General features: G+C 35.4%; 1 protein-coding gene across 2 annotated transcripts in view; it reads left to right on the top strand.

The window, feature by feature from the left end:
* LOC131060391 (uncharacterized) overlaps positions 1-16,960 on the top strand; it is a 104,111-nt gene that overhangs the window by 11,454 nt on the left and 75,697 nt on the right. For both annotated transcript variants that reach the window (XM_057993608.2, XM_057993607.2), the window contains exons 3-6: positions 9,519-9,705; positions 9,850-10,087; positions 10,414-10,629; positions 10,769-10,855. In XM_057993608.2, coding sequence (XP_057849591.2) covers positions 9,519-9,705; positions 9,850-10,087; positions 10,414-10,629; positions 10,769-10,855 — 728 coding nt within the window. The remainder of the gene's footprint in view (positions 1-9,518; positions 9,706-9,849; positions 10,088-10,413; positions 10,630-10,768; positions 10,856-16,960) is intronic.

Genomic DNA, 16,960 nt, shown 5'->3' with positions numbered 1-16,960 from the left:
ATATATTTCCCATGAGGGTTCGATTTTCTCCAATAAGGCATTAAATCAATTAATGATATTAAATGACATTTAATGATATAATATTTTCACTTTGTCAATTAATATTTCACCTTGGTAAAAAAGCCACAATTAATTAATTAAATGGTCCCCTTTAATGATACTTGGACCCTTCCTTAAGTTATTATAACTTAATAATATAAGCTCAAAACATTAATGTTTATTTAAACTAAATAAACATTAATATCTCCATTAATATTCAACATTTTTGAACGCCGTCTGAACTGGGAGCTGACATGATGAAGCTGCAAATGACCATACCCCCTTTACTAAAAATAGCAGGGGTCCATCTCTAACATCCCAAGACTTACTAAAAATAGGAAGTAGAGCAAATGATGTCCGAATGATGCCAAACGAAGACCAAACTGAAGCACTTTGAACACTGGAGATGATACCAATCCTCAAGAGACCCTCTATCCAACACATTAGCCTAACTAAATAAACATTAATATCTCCATTAATATTCAACATTTTTGAACGCCGTCTGAACTGGGAGCTGACATGATGAAGCTGCAAATGACCATACCCCCTTTACTAAAAATAGCAGGGGTCCATCTCTAACATCCCAAGACTTACTAAAAATAGGAAGTAGAGCAAATGATGTCCGAATGATGCCAAACGAAGACCAAACTGAAGCACTTTGAACATTGGAGATGATACCAATCCTCAAGAGACCCTCTATCCAACACATTAGCCTACGAGGGTCAGGATAATAGGCTAATCTCATAAAATCCAAGTCTGCTAAAATGGGGACATTACAGTAATTAAGTTTTAATGGAGTACCTTTGTATACTGTTTTTCCTGCAACACAAAATTAGAGAATATATACAAAGTAATACTTATAAATTGAAACGTATGCTAATGAATTAGATTGAATGATATAAATTTTTAATGTATTAATTACCATTAGCATTATATTTGTTAGATAAAATCAGATTGTAGGCTAGTTGCCATTCTTTTTTATCCAATTTCTTAGTGCGTAGGCTAGTTAGATAGGGTGTCCAAGAGACCATACACCCTAGGCCCAAGAGCAGATGCTACATCCCTCTTGGCTCCATGTGGCAGGTGTTAAGCATCCATCATGGAGTGGCGTACCTAGTGAGGTGTCCTATTGCCGTTCTCCCTCAACACAACCACCTTCCCTCTTAAGCCCAAGAGTAGGTGCTACACCCCTCTTGGCTCCATGTGGCAGGTGTTAGGCATCCACTATGGAGTGGCGTACTTAAGAGAGAGTCCCTCATATACAATGAACCATTTGTGATATTCTAATGAAGCTATATTTATTATTCGATTCAACCCATTATGATAATTAATTATACTTGACATAGTTATTACAATTCTATTACATTATGTTACATTAGTGTCTCATGCTTTCTGTCAGTACTACTTGTATCAGAATTATAATATTATTCATTATCTGTCATGGCTACTTCTTACCATATAAGCACTGTACGATTTTACAGAATTATAATTTACACAAACTGAATTTGACTTGCCTTATTCCTTCTGGATTTTATTAACAGATATATGTACATGTATTACGCTATTATGTCTAACAGTGATGTTGTGTATAGTTATTTCAATGCTGTTTGAATAATTATATATTATTTGCCTTTTCAAATTTTTATCATAGTAATGGTCATCAATTTGATTAAGATTATCCACACTGGTTTAGATTCATTAATGTACATATTGAATTTTAATATATATATAAAATGCTGACTGTTATATTTAATATTAACCCAGAAAACGTACCTATCACTGCTATTTACTTTGTCCTTCCTATCTTGCTGGCAGTCTGAATGGTCTTCCTCTATCTTTTATATATGAAATTAAGTATGACTGTAACTTAATAACAGTTCTGATCTGATCTAATCCATGGTGATGTTGCTGGATGCCCTTTGGTAAGAGACACACCCTTTCACCATTAGCACCTTTTGAAAGAGTGCAACTCTTCATTATTTCTGCCCTTTGAAAGGGACATAACCTTTCATAATCAGGTCTGCACTTCTTATTTAAATCAGATGTGCACTTCTCATTTCCAAATTATCCCCCCTCAAATAAGGTTCTCTTCTCCCTTTTATATCTTATTGTTGAGGGAGTCACAACTTTTCCTTCCATGTCTTTTGACCATTCATTAACTTAACTAAATTTTAATTAATTCGATTTAATTGTATTCTTTTATATATACTAATTTAATTTTTAATATTTAAATTTTATTATTATTATTTATTATTAAATTCTGTTTCAAAGTGGGGACATTACACTTATGAAGCTCACATAGATTTTTGGGAAGAAAAACTTAAGCCTTTGTAGGGATAGAGCTCTTCCCTCATAAAATATTCCTTCTCATTTGTGAACAACATCAATGAGATGAATTAAGGCTGAAATCTGAAAATTTTGGAAACAAGAACTGTCTGAAAAGCCTGAAAAGTAAATTTCTGAAAACAATCATTTGAAGAAGGTACTTTAGAGGAAATAATGGAATATAAATACTAGATTGACTTTAACAACAAGCGTAGTTAGGAAACTTGCAAAACGAAGAGACATTTGGGAGGGTGGAGTGTGCATTTTGCTCTTCAAAATTGATTTAGAGAGTTAGAGTTATGGGACTGGAGAACTATTCAGATTCTATTTGGGATATCAGTAATTCCATTGGTGCTCTATAGGTCTGAAATATGGGCAAGCAACACTTTACACATCAAATGGATGCAAATAGAGAGAATAAAAAAATGCATGATACAAACAAATTCAATTTTAAAACTTTGGTCTCCTATGAGATTCTTCTAGCTAAAACTGGTATAATTTCTATTGAAGACATTGCCATGGTGCATCTTTTTATATATCTGAAAAATTGAGCAATGTTATCTTTGAAGATTTCTTGAGTGAAAGAAATAAGTCATGGATGAAGCAAAACTGCAGGTGGATGAACAAATGGCACATTCACTTAAATGCTTGCCCTAATAATGGCAAAAAAATAAATAAATTTGTTGTTGTAAGTTTCTCAAGTCTATGTTGGAAAAAACATTAGGGAGAAAGAAGAAATATTACCTTGAGGAATTTAACATCACTTCCGATCACCAACAAAATTCCTATTTAGAAGCTAATATCCCTTTGAGAGCAAAGAGTTCCATTGTTTGGTTGAGGACTAACACACACCATCTTCATTGGAAAATAGGTAGATGGAAAAGGTCAAAAGTAGTATGGGAAGAGAGAATTTGTGTCTTTTGCACAACTGGGACAATGGAAACAGAAAAACACTTTATTCTGGAATGTGAAGCCTACAATGACATCATGTCAAGAGCACAAATATTTTAGCAGAAACTTCATTTTCGGATCTATTCAGCAAGGAGATTGTTGAGCGAATGAGGGAGTTCATTATCAAATTGAAAAGCCGATGATCAATACTTAAAAAAGCAAAAAATGGCAGGATTTTCTGTTGCATCTGCTATATTTGACCTTGTCGATTAAAAATATTCTATTTTATTATATTCTTTGAGTTACGGTGCCATTGAAATGAACCAAACTAAAATCTCAAAGTTCTAGCAGTTTTTTTAATGAAATGTAATTTTCTGCAAACAAAAACTTGATGGATAATGAACTTCTCATTACAAAAGACAATAAATCTCTATTCTCATGCCACCAATAGAAGCACAGCCAAAGTCTCTCCTAGTTGTGAAGACAAACCTATCTTCAATATATTAAATGCTGGTCCAGACAGATGACCCAGTTTGCAGAAAGGAAAACTGCTTATTAATATCAATGGGACTCAAAGGGCACACTTATTAGGGTTCAATATTCATGTTATCGATATGATATAACACAAGATTACTGTCAGTGGTACTCAAAGGGAACATTAAATCACAATAGAGGAATTCCTTGGTAGGAAGAACCAAGGTTATGAAGAGTGATACAAATAAGCACTAGTTGCCAAGGCATGTTAAGCATAAGGGTTAGCCTCAACGAGAACATATGTAACTAAGCTGGCTTCCTTGACTAATTTGACTCCACCAATTTCGAATTATTCTCCCAACTAGGGAATACCTTATTCAGTGTGTAATCAATAGTTATTTTTCTTTTCAAGTTTGTTGGCATAAGTCAAATGGTTTTACCCCAACCTATGGTATCTTTGCAGACACAAAGGGAAGTGCCCCTATTGTGTTATAATGCACCTTAGGTTAAGTAAGAGGTATGAGACTTCACACATAATATGCATAGAACATTAGCACTGATATTTTTCTACTCGACTCATCTTTGTTTATTCTATGTTGCTGGTTCGGGTTCGGGTTCAGGTTCAATGGTATGCCAATTTTCTGCCAGGTTTGGCCGTACACCACACACACACACACACACCAACACACCAACCCACACACCCATATGCAAGTTACTCACTATTAAGAGAGGAGACAAGCCTATCCTTAAAGCATGGCAGATACTTGTAAGTGATTTTATCAAGAGAGAAGAGAAGGCTGCCGACATGACAATTCAAGGACTTGTACGCTGACATTAACATGAAAATTGAATTTCTTTGTTTCTTGGAATGCTTCATACTGTTAGTGTTTGTAGCTTAGGGAGATATTTTCTCCTAAGTTAAAATAATAAATGATAATTAAGGCAAGTCGGCCTTATTACAAAATCATATTTTTATTTTATATTTATCAAAAGGGCCGACCTAGATGAAGGGTCACCTAGGCTGGTATATATACAAGGTGATGTTATTTCATTCTATGATCAATCACTTTTTTCTCATCTTCATTCGCACCTTCAAGAAGTAGTTCAATCTTTCAGCAGCAGATGGCCATCCTTGAGTAGCAGATCAGATTCTCCTCATTTATTATATCAAGTTCACCCTTGAGAAAGGTCTGATTGTAAAGCAGATTTCTGCTCTTATTCATCTGAGATATATATATATATATATATATACACGAGATATATTTTTGCTGGGTTTTTCTCATTGTTCATTATGTTGCTTTTCTGGTTGCTTACATTTCTGATCCTAAAAACTAACATGGTATCGGAGTGGGTTCATGAAAATCCAATCAGATTTGTTTGAGCATCATTGCAAGTCGACCACGCGAAGGATTTATTGAGAGTTTTTTAGTCCGTAGTTGAATCTTTATTGAAAGGCTTCGTACGTGTCAAATAAGAATTCATGAAGGACTAAACTTCTCATGACGCCGAGTTATTTTTTGTAATGGCATTGAAGATCAATATCGCTTGGAGATGAATTGGAGATGTGGCCTTCTTATCGAGCCTTGTTTTTAATATTATCATCAATCTCCTGGAGCTAGGTGCCATTTGTGATATTTTATGCACAGATCTTCAATCCCAGATTGTTTTGCTTTTAGTTGGACAGGAACACCTAGACCAGTATTGGGCTTAACACATAGCAGGAATATCTATTGCCAGCATCGCTTGTTGTTATGATATCAGGTAGAGTAGTTCTTGAAGTGAAGTTTCTCTATGAGCATCGACGGGCTATGAGGAGATGATACGGGGCCATTTTTGGAAATAGCTATATCACTTGAAACCTTCGGTTCAAAGATTCATTGGAGGTTTGGTGTGATTCTAAGTGATTGCCTGATTAATGTCCGAAATCATCTTGGGTCACAACCTTGAGACTTCTGGAATGAGGAGTTTATGAAGTCTATCCTTGATCTTTGAGCATCCTGAGCGATGGAGTGATGTATGTTGTATCTTTACATGTTGCCATCCTTGATATCTGATTTCTGAAGTCAACAGTAAAGAACAAATTTGGGCGTATCTGGAAGTCTTAATCTTCAAGTGCAAAGATCAGGAAAGAACAATTGGTAAATTGCGAGTAAGATTAATCAATAAAGAGATAAGATGGATTGAGGAGCAAAAGGATGATGAGAGATCACATTCAAGGGAGGAAGAGCTTGATGCATCCTATGAGGAAGTCACTCAAGCTGAAGAATGGAGACAACTTGTTGCCATGGGACTGAGTTGGTGGCACATAACTGGAGACATCTCTTGAAGAGGAAGAACCTATTTAGATTGTCATTGTGATCAGTTTCTTCGAAGAGGAATTAACATTCAGAGGGAGTGTGACAAACCATTAGAGGCAACCTTGGACGAGGAGGTTAGGAGGTTGATGCAAGAACTTGGAGCTTCAGAGGGAGTCACATCATCATGAAGATTTGTGTAGCGTATGTTTCTCTGAGATGGAGAAACATGAGGTGAAAGCCCTTGTAGCGTATGTTTCTTTGAGACGGAGAAACATGAGGGGAAAGCCCTTGTAGCATATGTTTCTCTGAGATGGAGAAATATGAAGTGAAAGCCCTTCTAGTGTATATTTCTCTAAGACAGAGAAATATGAGGTGCGAGCCCTTGTTCATCTCTAAGACTGAGATGAGACGTCATGTTGAGAGACTCCATGATGACATCACATTGAGAGACTCCGTGATGAACCCTTTGTACTTGTGTTTTTCCACACATGGGAGTAGCCATGGTGGATGTAATGTTGAGAGACTCCATGACGACATCACGTTGAGAGACTTCGTGATGGACACTTGTACGTGTGTTTCTTTCCACACATGGGAGTAACCATGGTGAACGCCATGTTGAGAGACTCCATGACGACATCACTTTGAGAGACTCCATGACGACATCACTTTGAGAGACTTCATGATGAACCTTTGAGCTTTCCACAAATGGGTGTAGCCATTGTGTGCATCATGTTGAGAGACTCCATGACGAGGATATCTGGAAAATACCTCCGAAGCTAAGAGGGAGTGTTAGTGTTTGTAGCTTAGGGAGATATTTTCTCCTAAGTTAAAATAATAAATGATAATTAAGGCAAGTCGGCCTTATTACAAAATCATATTTTTATTTGCTATTTATCAAAAGGGCCGACCTAGATGAAGGGTCACCTAGGCTGGTATATATACAAGGTGATGTTATTTCATTCTATGATCAATCTTTTTTTTCTCATCTTCATTCGCACCTTCAAGAAGTAGTTCAATCTTTCAGCAGCAGATGGCCATCCTTGAGTAGCAGATCAGATTCTCCTCATTTATTATATCAAATTCGCCCTTGAGAAGGGTCTGATTGTAAAGCAGATTTCTGCTCTTATTCATCTGATATATATATATATATATATATATCTATATATATGAGATATATTTTTGTTGGGTTTTTCTCCCTCGAGTAGAAGGGTTTTCCCAGGGTAAAATACTGTGTTCATTGTTCATTATGTTGCTTTTCTGATTGCTTACATTTCTGATCCTAAAAACTAACACATACAACTCCCTTAAATGTAATTGTTATCAATGTCAGCTGGACAGACACATAAGGGCAATGCAAGAGGATAGGAGAGTACGGAACAAAATCAACCATAGGGATTTGTTCCATGCAGATCAATATTATACCTTAGTTACTGTTCCCTTAGGCCAAGTTGGTCAATGATATATTTACAATGATGTAATATCTTTCTATTTGCTGGAAGTTTAGGTCTTTCATTCAACGAAGTGGTATTGATTGAAAAAGAAAGTACCATAGACATAATAAACACTAAAATGAGTAGACTTGAGGTAAATGATGGTTGAAACTGTTTTACAGAGTTGCTTGTGTTGCCATCTTCATACAATTGAGATGGATGGGGCATGGTGGTTCCATGATATACCACAAGCTTTAACAGGGGAAGCTGATCCATCATTCTCCCAAGTAATCTCACGATGACTTGACGAAATCGATTAAAATCCATGTATAAGGGAATATGGCAGATCAAAATTGGCCCACTTAAGATAAATGCTCACCCATTTATATTGGATTTGCTTTTCAAGGAATAATCATAAAATTTAAAACCATAGTTGGCACCAAGCATTGAATCGATGAGAAAGGCTTGAATTATCATAATCTATGTAGAAGTCATAGGATCATATTATAATCATCATTACGCATATTCGTAACAATGTGTTAGGATCATTGAGAATGGCAGATATACTGAAAAATAATAAGCAATATTGTACACCTTGATGGATGGGGCATGGTGTTTCTATGATAGACCATAAGTTTTTGATGGGTGAAGCTGATCCATTGTTCTCCCAAGTAATATAATAATGATTTGAGCTGCTCCATTAAAATCCACATAAGTGAATGTGTTAATCAAACTGCTCCACTTATGATAAATGCACATCTGTATTACATAGGATTTGCTTGTTAAGGAAGGAGAATAAAAGAAAAAATAGAAATAAAGATCGAAGCAATAAGAAATGCTTGAAAGTGTGATAGTTTAAATATAATTTGTAGGAGGAGCCTTTGATGATCATCATTGACATAGCCATAAGAACGAGTTAAGAAAATGAATGAGAGAAAGTCAAGAATCATTATGCTTTATTCTGATGCATGAGTTGTTAGAAATGCCTTGAAATTTTGGGTTGAGTGCTAGTAGTCAATGAGTCTGTCGAGCCAACTATTGAACCTCCTCTCTCGATGTTGGTATTTGTATGGTTGTGCACAATGGACCAGTGATTACACGATGTTCATCAATACATCATAATGTGATCAAACCTGATGTTGGAGACTGCAAATCATTTGCTTTATAATAAAGATACTCTTTTTTCCTTTTTGTGTATACCAAAAGGTCTGTTATACTTTTAGCTTGAACTATGATTGTAAAATGCTGATTCTCTCATTGACAACTACTAAAGGCATGTAATATGGGTGCAGTAGTCTATTTTGTTTCAGTCATCTTTTTACCTTTATCGTGCATAACATTGCCTGATTTGCTTCTTAAACATATCCCATCATGCTTGAGTTCTTACTGATTGCAGAAAAGCTTTAAATTTAGTGAATTTAACAAACTAAGGGAGTAGGACCGAAGAAACAAATCTAGAACCTAATGCCATGCTGCAACTTATGTATTTTTGTATATTTCAGGCACTTTGAAAATCTGTTCTTTCTGGCTATCTTGAAAGAGCAGACAGGCTACTTTGATAGCTAGAGCCATGCTTAAAAATTAATTGTATGTTTCTGCTTTGATGGTTACTATGATGAAACACTAATATGTAAAATATTTCAACTTTATTTCTTGAAGTTTCTAAAAGCATCAGAATTTTGTCAAAGAGAAATTGTCCTTTATTTCATGCCACTAGAGATTGGTAGATACCGTCATCAGAGTATTACAATTTTCACATGTTGCCATGGGACAATCTCTACTAAATATCTTGAAGAGCTTAGTTTATTACATAATATACTGCGTATCTTCTTCTCCAGTAGAATGTGTTCAATATCTATGACTTCATTTTTGTGTGTTACTGGGTTTGCCGCCTTCTATTGTTTTGTTTCAGATTTCATGTAGTGTCTATTAGTAAACAAGAGACCCTTGGTAATTTCTTGAGCATGTTGTCTCCTCTCTTGTTGTTTCCATTTTAGAAAGAAGAAATGAAGCTGATTAGTAGGTAATAGCACTTTGACTAACATCAACTGTATTGCTACAGGAGAGGGGTGCTCTGAAAGGTTAAATCTAGAGTGCAACTATCCTCCTTCACCTGAGAAACCATACGGACACTGGGTGGTTTCTATTTGTTCAGCTCAGTGTGATACTACACGAGCTATGTGCTTTTGTGGAGAAAACTCCAAGTACCCTGATCGCCCTGTTGGAGAGTCTTGTGGATTTCAGGTCATGTATGTAACTTACTTTAATGTTCTCCTGAAGAATTTAGACATATCTATCTCCTGGGCTCATATTAACATCATTATTTATTTCTGTTTTAACTTTCATCAAGATAAATACAGAAAAATCTAAAACTTAATTTTACTATTTGGCAGTGACCGAGTAGTGAATTGGTCAAAGGCAGACACTGAAAATCTGTTTACAAGTAACATCAGCAAGCCTGGCTGGTGTAATGTTGATCCACAAGAAGCTAGAATAGGAAAGGCTCTTTTCAAGCAGGAGTGTGATTGTAAATATGACTGTCAATGGGGGCGATTTTGTGAATTCCCCACAGAATGTAGTTGCATTAACCAGTGTTCCGGAAATGGATATTGTCATGGTGGATTCTGCCAGGTGATTCTACAAAATTCCATTATATGAATTATCTTAAAATGTTTAGGCTCACACTTTCAGAGTTCCTTTCTTGTCACGTTTTCCTCATTTTGCTTTGAAAAACAAAACCAATCCTAGTTCATAAATTAATACTTGACCGAGTGGCTTGCTTATTGACCTTTACCGTCTGATTTGGGACTGTTTTATTATCATTACAGAATATTATGCATCTTAATCTATCAGACTTAAAGTATTTAAATAGTTGATTAACACATTTTATATGCTTGAGATATATATTCTTATTAGTAAGAATGCAGCTTAAACATATTCTTTTATGTGTGCAACAGTGTAAGGCTGGTTGGTATGGGATTGATTGCAGCATTCCATCCATAGCATCGTCAATACAGGAATGGCCTCAATGGCTTCTACCAGCCACAGTCCAAATACCTAATGGAATGTTTGTAGGAGAAAAGCTCAATGGCATCCAAGCTGTAGTTACAAAGAAGAGACCACTTATATACATATATGACTTGCCACCAGAATTTAACAGCCACTTGCTTGAGGTTAGATTTTTTGGTTATTTTAGTTTTGTGTTTGAAATTGACACTGTTCTCCTAAAAGCATAAGGGCCTTCTCTCATTTGTTAAAATTTGTTGTTACTGATCTGTAGTTTTATGACCATTTTGTCTTTATTTTGTGTAGGGCCGCCATTTTAAGTTTGAGTGTGTAAATAGGATTTACGATGATCGGAATGCATCTGTTTGGACGGACCAGCTGTATGGCTCACAGGTCTCTCTTGCTTTCATATCTAAATATGGGTGTCACAAAATGAGTTTGAGCTGCTGGCTACTGTTGTGTTAAAATATGATAGAAAGGAATATACAAATTATTTGTCCACAAGAAATGTGTTCCCTTGCAAACCATTCAAAATTGTACAAGGTAGAGACTATGTCACTTATATATGCATATTGTTGAAATTTGTTTTAATCTCACCTATAACATAGATTGCAACAATAAAACAGTAATAGGTTTGGCAGGAATACATCTCTACTCAAGCACTATGGATATTCATTTGTGATGTTCCCATCCAGACAATCAAAACACGATAATGCGGCTCTAGAATAGAATTTAAAAATTAAATAATAATACAATTAAAAATATGAAATATTTATATATCACCACCAAACAAGACCCAGTTCAGTATTACTAATATTGATGACTAATCATGGAGTAGTTAGGATCAAGGTATTAATAAGCGAATAAGGATGACAGTGATTCCACCACAAGAGTTCGGGAGGAGCGGACTGTCATGGTCCTGATCTAATATGAGATCGTCTTACGAAGTAAGACTTCATGATTTCATAAACAAACCAAAATACTTTAATGGCCATCTCATGGATGTGCATCAGTCTGAGAATCGATCATCTTCCGCATGGGAATAAATAGTGATGAGATACGTATATGCAAAGAATAACATTATTTATACGTTTATAACAACGTCTTATATATGTGTATACTAATGAGTATTAATGTAATTACTCTTGGTAATGTCGACGCCTTCCTTTAATATAATACAAACAGCTAATGATTAAGAATGTTAAATGAAGAGTCGCCACTTGAAGGAGTCATTCGATGAACGGGACATTACAGTAAGGAGGATCGAATATGATCCTAGGGATATCAAATAAGGCATGGATAGATATCGTTTACGTGTTAATAGAAGTTAGTAGTAAGATAAGACTAAATAATATCAATGATGATTAGATTAATATCCAAACCAATGTAAACAAAATAATTAATGATGTCGATAAGCATGCCAAACCATCAATAATAAACTAATTGATATCGTTATGAAGAGGCACAATAATAATTAGGGTCAGCGATCATAACAAGCAGACGTCGATTATGTATGAAGGCAGTGATCAGTAAAATCAAATCGATAATAATAATTATCGTGAAAGGAGGCGATTAGCTTAAGGTAGTAAGGGATGCTGAATAGTCATATCCCTTGCCACATAACTTACCATTTGAATGCACAAGGTATAAGAAGGCATTTCCACTTCTGTCACAGGGGATATATATCGGTAACAAAAAATTCTATCTCCCTATTGGACCTAGCTACCATATCACATATCAGATAGTATGGGAGTTCTTAGAACATATTACTATAAGCAGAGAGATATTATATTTTGTTTATCACCCGGTCTGGATCGCTCAGAAGTGCAAAGGCCAAAGGCCCATTATCGGGTGCCTACGTCAGTTAGAAGGACAACCGAAGCCACCTTCATTCTGGGAATATTTGCTGTCAATATCAGACGTTGCAGACTGTATGAACATTGCAAGCAATTCCAGTCATAACAGGAGCGGCCACCGTTTGCCTCAAGCAATAATATAATCAGACATTGCCCTTAGTACTACCACAGACAATAAATATCATATATCTTTCTGTAGTAGAAACCATAAGGATATCAGTTCAATTCACGGAAGCATACTCTTTTTGCAGAATTCAGAAACAAATTTCAAGCTTAATAAGGGGACATTACATCATTATTAATTATCATGTGGTAAATGCCATAAAAGAGATATTGCAGCTAGAAAAATGGTATATGGTTCAACAATGCTTCCATTTATTCCCTTTATGATTTGTCAAGACTCAACACTATGGTCTTAGTATCATTGCCTACAACTCAGATTAAGGTGCATTACACATTGCTCCATCCTTTTGTAATGTCCCTTTTCTGGTCCATTCCAACAATCTTGGAAACTTGTATTATGCAGCCCTGGTTGTGCTTTGCTTTTGTTTTTGTTTTTGGAATTCGTTTTGAATGTTTTGCAATGTTTTCAAGTAAAAAATATAGTGCAGGTAAAGAGAAACTTTTGCAACAACTTTTCAATTCAGAAAATAGACAATACTCAGAAATTACTTAGAATCAATATTTTATTTTTGATTTGGAAGTGCATTTTTCTTCAAAAATAATAGTAACTCAGATCATAAATTTGCATTACGTATCTAATTCCAACATACTCAGAAAACACAGCAATGAGAAAGTCGGATCTGCTATACAAAACCAGCAACTGGCACTCACAAAATGGGATGCCACACTCAAGAAACTCTCCTATCTGCAATGAAATTGATATCTTCAAGGTTCCTCCTTAGGCGGTCACAATGAGCATTAAAATCGCATTAAAACTCTAACCAACAAGCTTCCTAGAATTCCATGCCCTCCATGAACATGTACGGCCTGCAGAGAAGGTGTACAACCAGTAAGAAAGGAATGAACATCAGCAAAAACTCCTCAAAACTCTTCAAATCTCATTCACAAAATCTGATATGCAATGATCCTGTGAATTTCGTTGATGCAAACTCTCCAGTCAGCCCAATCTATTATGATCTTGGAATGAAAACACCAAGATATTCTCTAGATTATGTCTTTTAATTATGTGGAGAATGTTGCCTGTAAGGGCTTCTGTCCTCACAAACCAAAGAGAAGCAATCTCCTCTAGAAGAAATAACAATATCAAATATTGAACTCAGCATAACAAATGAGCTTCACAAAACAACCTTTATAGCACTTTTAGGCAATTTGGCCCCTTTCACTTTTGCTTTTTATATAACAAAAATCACTTTATTTTTAATCTCCCAACATAGCATGAAATAATGAAGGCCCACAAATCAAATTTTACTTTATAACTGGCCTCTATAGTCCCTTCATTAAATAAATCAAAATAATGATAAAGTTAAATTTTTAATTTAACTTTATTAATTAAAACTTATTGTTACCAGATTTTCACCTACAGGCCCAATCAGGTAGAGCCACTAGGTTCTTTTTGAGCAAGTGGTATGTTTCATAGCCTCTCTATGTTGCATTCAAGTACAAATGAAATAACCTCAAAAGAATGCAGAAAGCAAAGATTGCAAAGTAAAAGCATTTCATTGATATAAATGTACGAAGCATAGAAAGATTAGGCAAGTCTTTCGGAAATAATGTAATCTTTATTAAAATGATAGAATGCATGTCTCACACAATAAGCCGTGAGACTGACCGTGTTCATTCAATATGCATGATGCACATGAAAGCTAAATTACACATGAATAAGTAAATGCTAAAATGCATGTCTAGAGGGTGACCAGTCATTGCCTGAATGACTGGCGCTTGTTGGCTGATCCATAAATCTGCTGGTGTTGTCTTGCTCCTCCTTGCTTCCCAGGTCCTCAGTGCTCCTTTTTCCTGCATGATTCAATATGCAATAAGTTAGAACTGTGTTCTAAGCAATGAAAGGTCATACACTATACATGAGCATTCACTTATACATGTATAAGTTAGTCTTGATGTGCAAAGAAAGGAAATGCATATTTTAGGTGTCCAAGAGAAATCAAGAAAATCATCATACATATGCATATTATTTCTAATATGCTTGCTTCATGTGTAGGAACAGGAAAAGGTAGCTTGCTGGTTGTAAACTTCATCAATGAGTGGGGGAAAATGAGGCTCCCACAAAGGTTGAGCCTAGCTCTTATGAAATCAACAACAATGTCTCATACAATCAAGTTATATCAGAGCTAATGACAGATGAAGAGCAACAAAAATACAAGGCCTTAGAGGACATTCAATATTGCAGATTCAAAAGACTAATAGTGGTTATGCAACCCTTGAGACAGCGAAAGGACATGTGCAGTCTATGATCTATCTTACCTTAAAGGGTAGTATGTTAATGAAATAGCAGCCATGGTGACGTGCTAGTCAGTCAAGACAGAGATTCAAGGGTCTGCAATAAAAGAAGCATTAATGTCACCATAGCAAAGTGGTACAGATAGTTCCAAAGGATTGTGAGATTCCAAGTCATTATTAGTTATAAGGTCTCATAGTTGCAGGTGTTAAAGGCAATGCTCAACTTTCAAAAAGACTATCATAGAACAGATCATAACAGTAAACATCTAAAAGCAGCTCCAAAATAATGATGACATTAATACCTTTGTTGCAGCATGAAATCATAATGCCATATATGAGAAGAGTAAAGAGCATTCACCAAACTTACACATATTAAGGGCAAATCTGAAGTATTAGGAAGCATACAAAAGAAATTTTGCAGATTCGTAGCAGTCATATGCAGATACAACAGACATGAAGACGGTTTAATATAGTCACAGAGGGTCTTTTAACAACGTGATTTTGTATGATGGATGGATGTTTCAGTTTAGTCTAAGTTTTAGCAGAAACATACAGTTTTGCCATCATACAAAATCCAATAGCAGCTTCAAGTAATTGACTGTCCTAGGACAGTGATCAGATATTTTCAAAAACTCAGAGCAGCCAATGGGAAAAGGTACAGTGAATTTATTCACTGTCAAAAGTCTCAAAAACAGTAAGCTATTGTGACAGCCAGATGACAATGAATGGTGAGCAGTTTTTAGTTGTCCTCAGTAAGGAAGGGGAGCAAGACTAACTTAGTAATAGTCTTTATAGCAGCTTATCATGAAGATAGTCCAATTTCTTTGGTCTGTTGCAAATTAAGGATGATCACAGCAGTTTCAAAGATAGTATGAGCAGCTACAGCAGACATGAATCATAATAGCTAATGTCTCACACATTCATATATGCCATTACGGAGACTTTTATGGTTTTCTCGAACTCATAAGTGTCGCACAACATGAAAAAGGGAAGAATTCAGGTATGCCGTGAGCTATGGTTGCCCAGTCAATGCATAAGGAGGCAAATCTAAAGTACAAAGCAGTATAGGAAAAGGAAAGACTTCTAGTTTGCAAATGACTATCAGACTCAAAAATATGGTGATCAAAGTCTTCAAAATCAACCAAATTATAGTCATAAGCCCAGATCTAGTACATAGCAGCGAGCCACAAGTAACTTCCCTCATGGAAGCCCTTCTTTTGTTAACAGAGAAATGAAGAGATAGCAGCAATATTATTCAGAATTTTCCAAGTGAATGCTTTTTTTTTAAATAAATAATCGAATTGCTATGTAAACAACTCAGAAAATGCACATCTGAAGCAACCTACATGTGGTAAAGGGTCATTATCATTTCCAGATTTCAAACCAAGGAAGAGAAGCCCTCATGGCAGCCAAAACAACACTTTAAAAAAGGAAAATTGTGCCCAGTTCGCGAGCAGAAAAGTCATGACCAGCACACATAACTGAAAAATATGAAAAGTAAACCCAAGCATGGCGGCTAAAGCGAACAGCAAAGTAAATTTTCAATTCTTTTTCTTCAAGGAAATGCTCAGAAATGAGTCGTTTTAGCTTACCTGTGGCAGCACATGGCGTGGCGGATTTCTGCATTTCGAACACCACAAAGGGTCTACTTGTATTTCCATATTTGCGAACCAAGGGGTAACTAATAGCGGTCTCCAATAAATCCCTGCGATTTTCCCCCATGAAGACACTCAGAATCCACGAAAATGCAAATCGATCATGGCGTTTTCAACTCGCTAAAACCCTCATGGTGGTCGTCTCGCGTTTCCAGCAGAGATGAGAAAATCAAATGCCAAAAGTATCGATGAAAAAGGAAATGATAGACTTCAGGGTTTTTCTTTCCTATATCTTTGTCGATACCTTAAGGCATTTCTTTTGCCTTGTTTGTTTTTCTTTTCTCCATATGTTTCATCCCCGTGAAATGCCTAAGGGGAAGGGGGTCGTTGAATATGTAATATTTATTGAGTTAATAATATCACTTAGTAATTTTAATAAATATTAATATTTATCAAGTGATATTATTAACTCACTTAATAAATATTGTTTATTTATTTATGTCTTTTAAATAAAAATAAATATACATTAATTAAAGTGACATTTAAAAAAAATAAAAAATTATTAATTTAGTTAAATATTTATTTTATTTCATCTTCATATTTAAAAGTCAAGAATAATAATAAATGAA

This window comes from Cryptomeria japonica, chromosome 4 (genome assembly GCF_030272615.1).
Source record: "Cryptomeria japonica chromosome 4, Sugi_1.0, whole genome shotgun sequence".
Lineage (NCBI taxonomy): Eukaryota > Viridiplantae > Streptophyta > Pinopsida > Cupressales > Cupressaceae > Cryptomeria > Cryptomeria japonica.
Note: the sequence above shows the minus strand (reverse complement) of the source record. Positions and strands in the feature narration are given on the sequence as shown.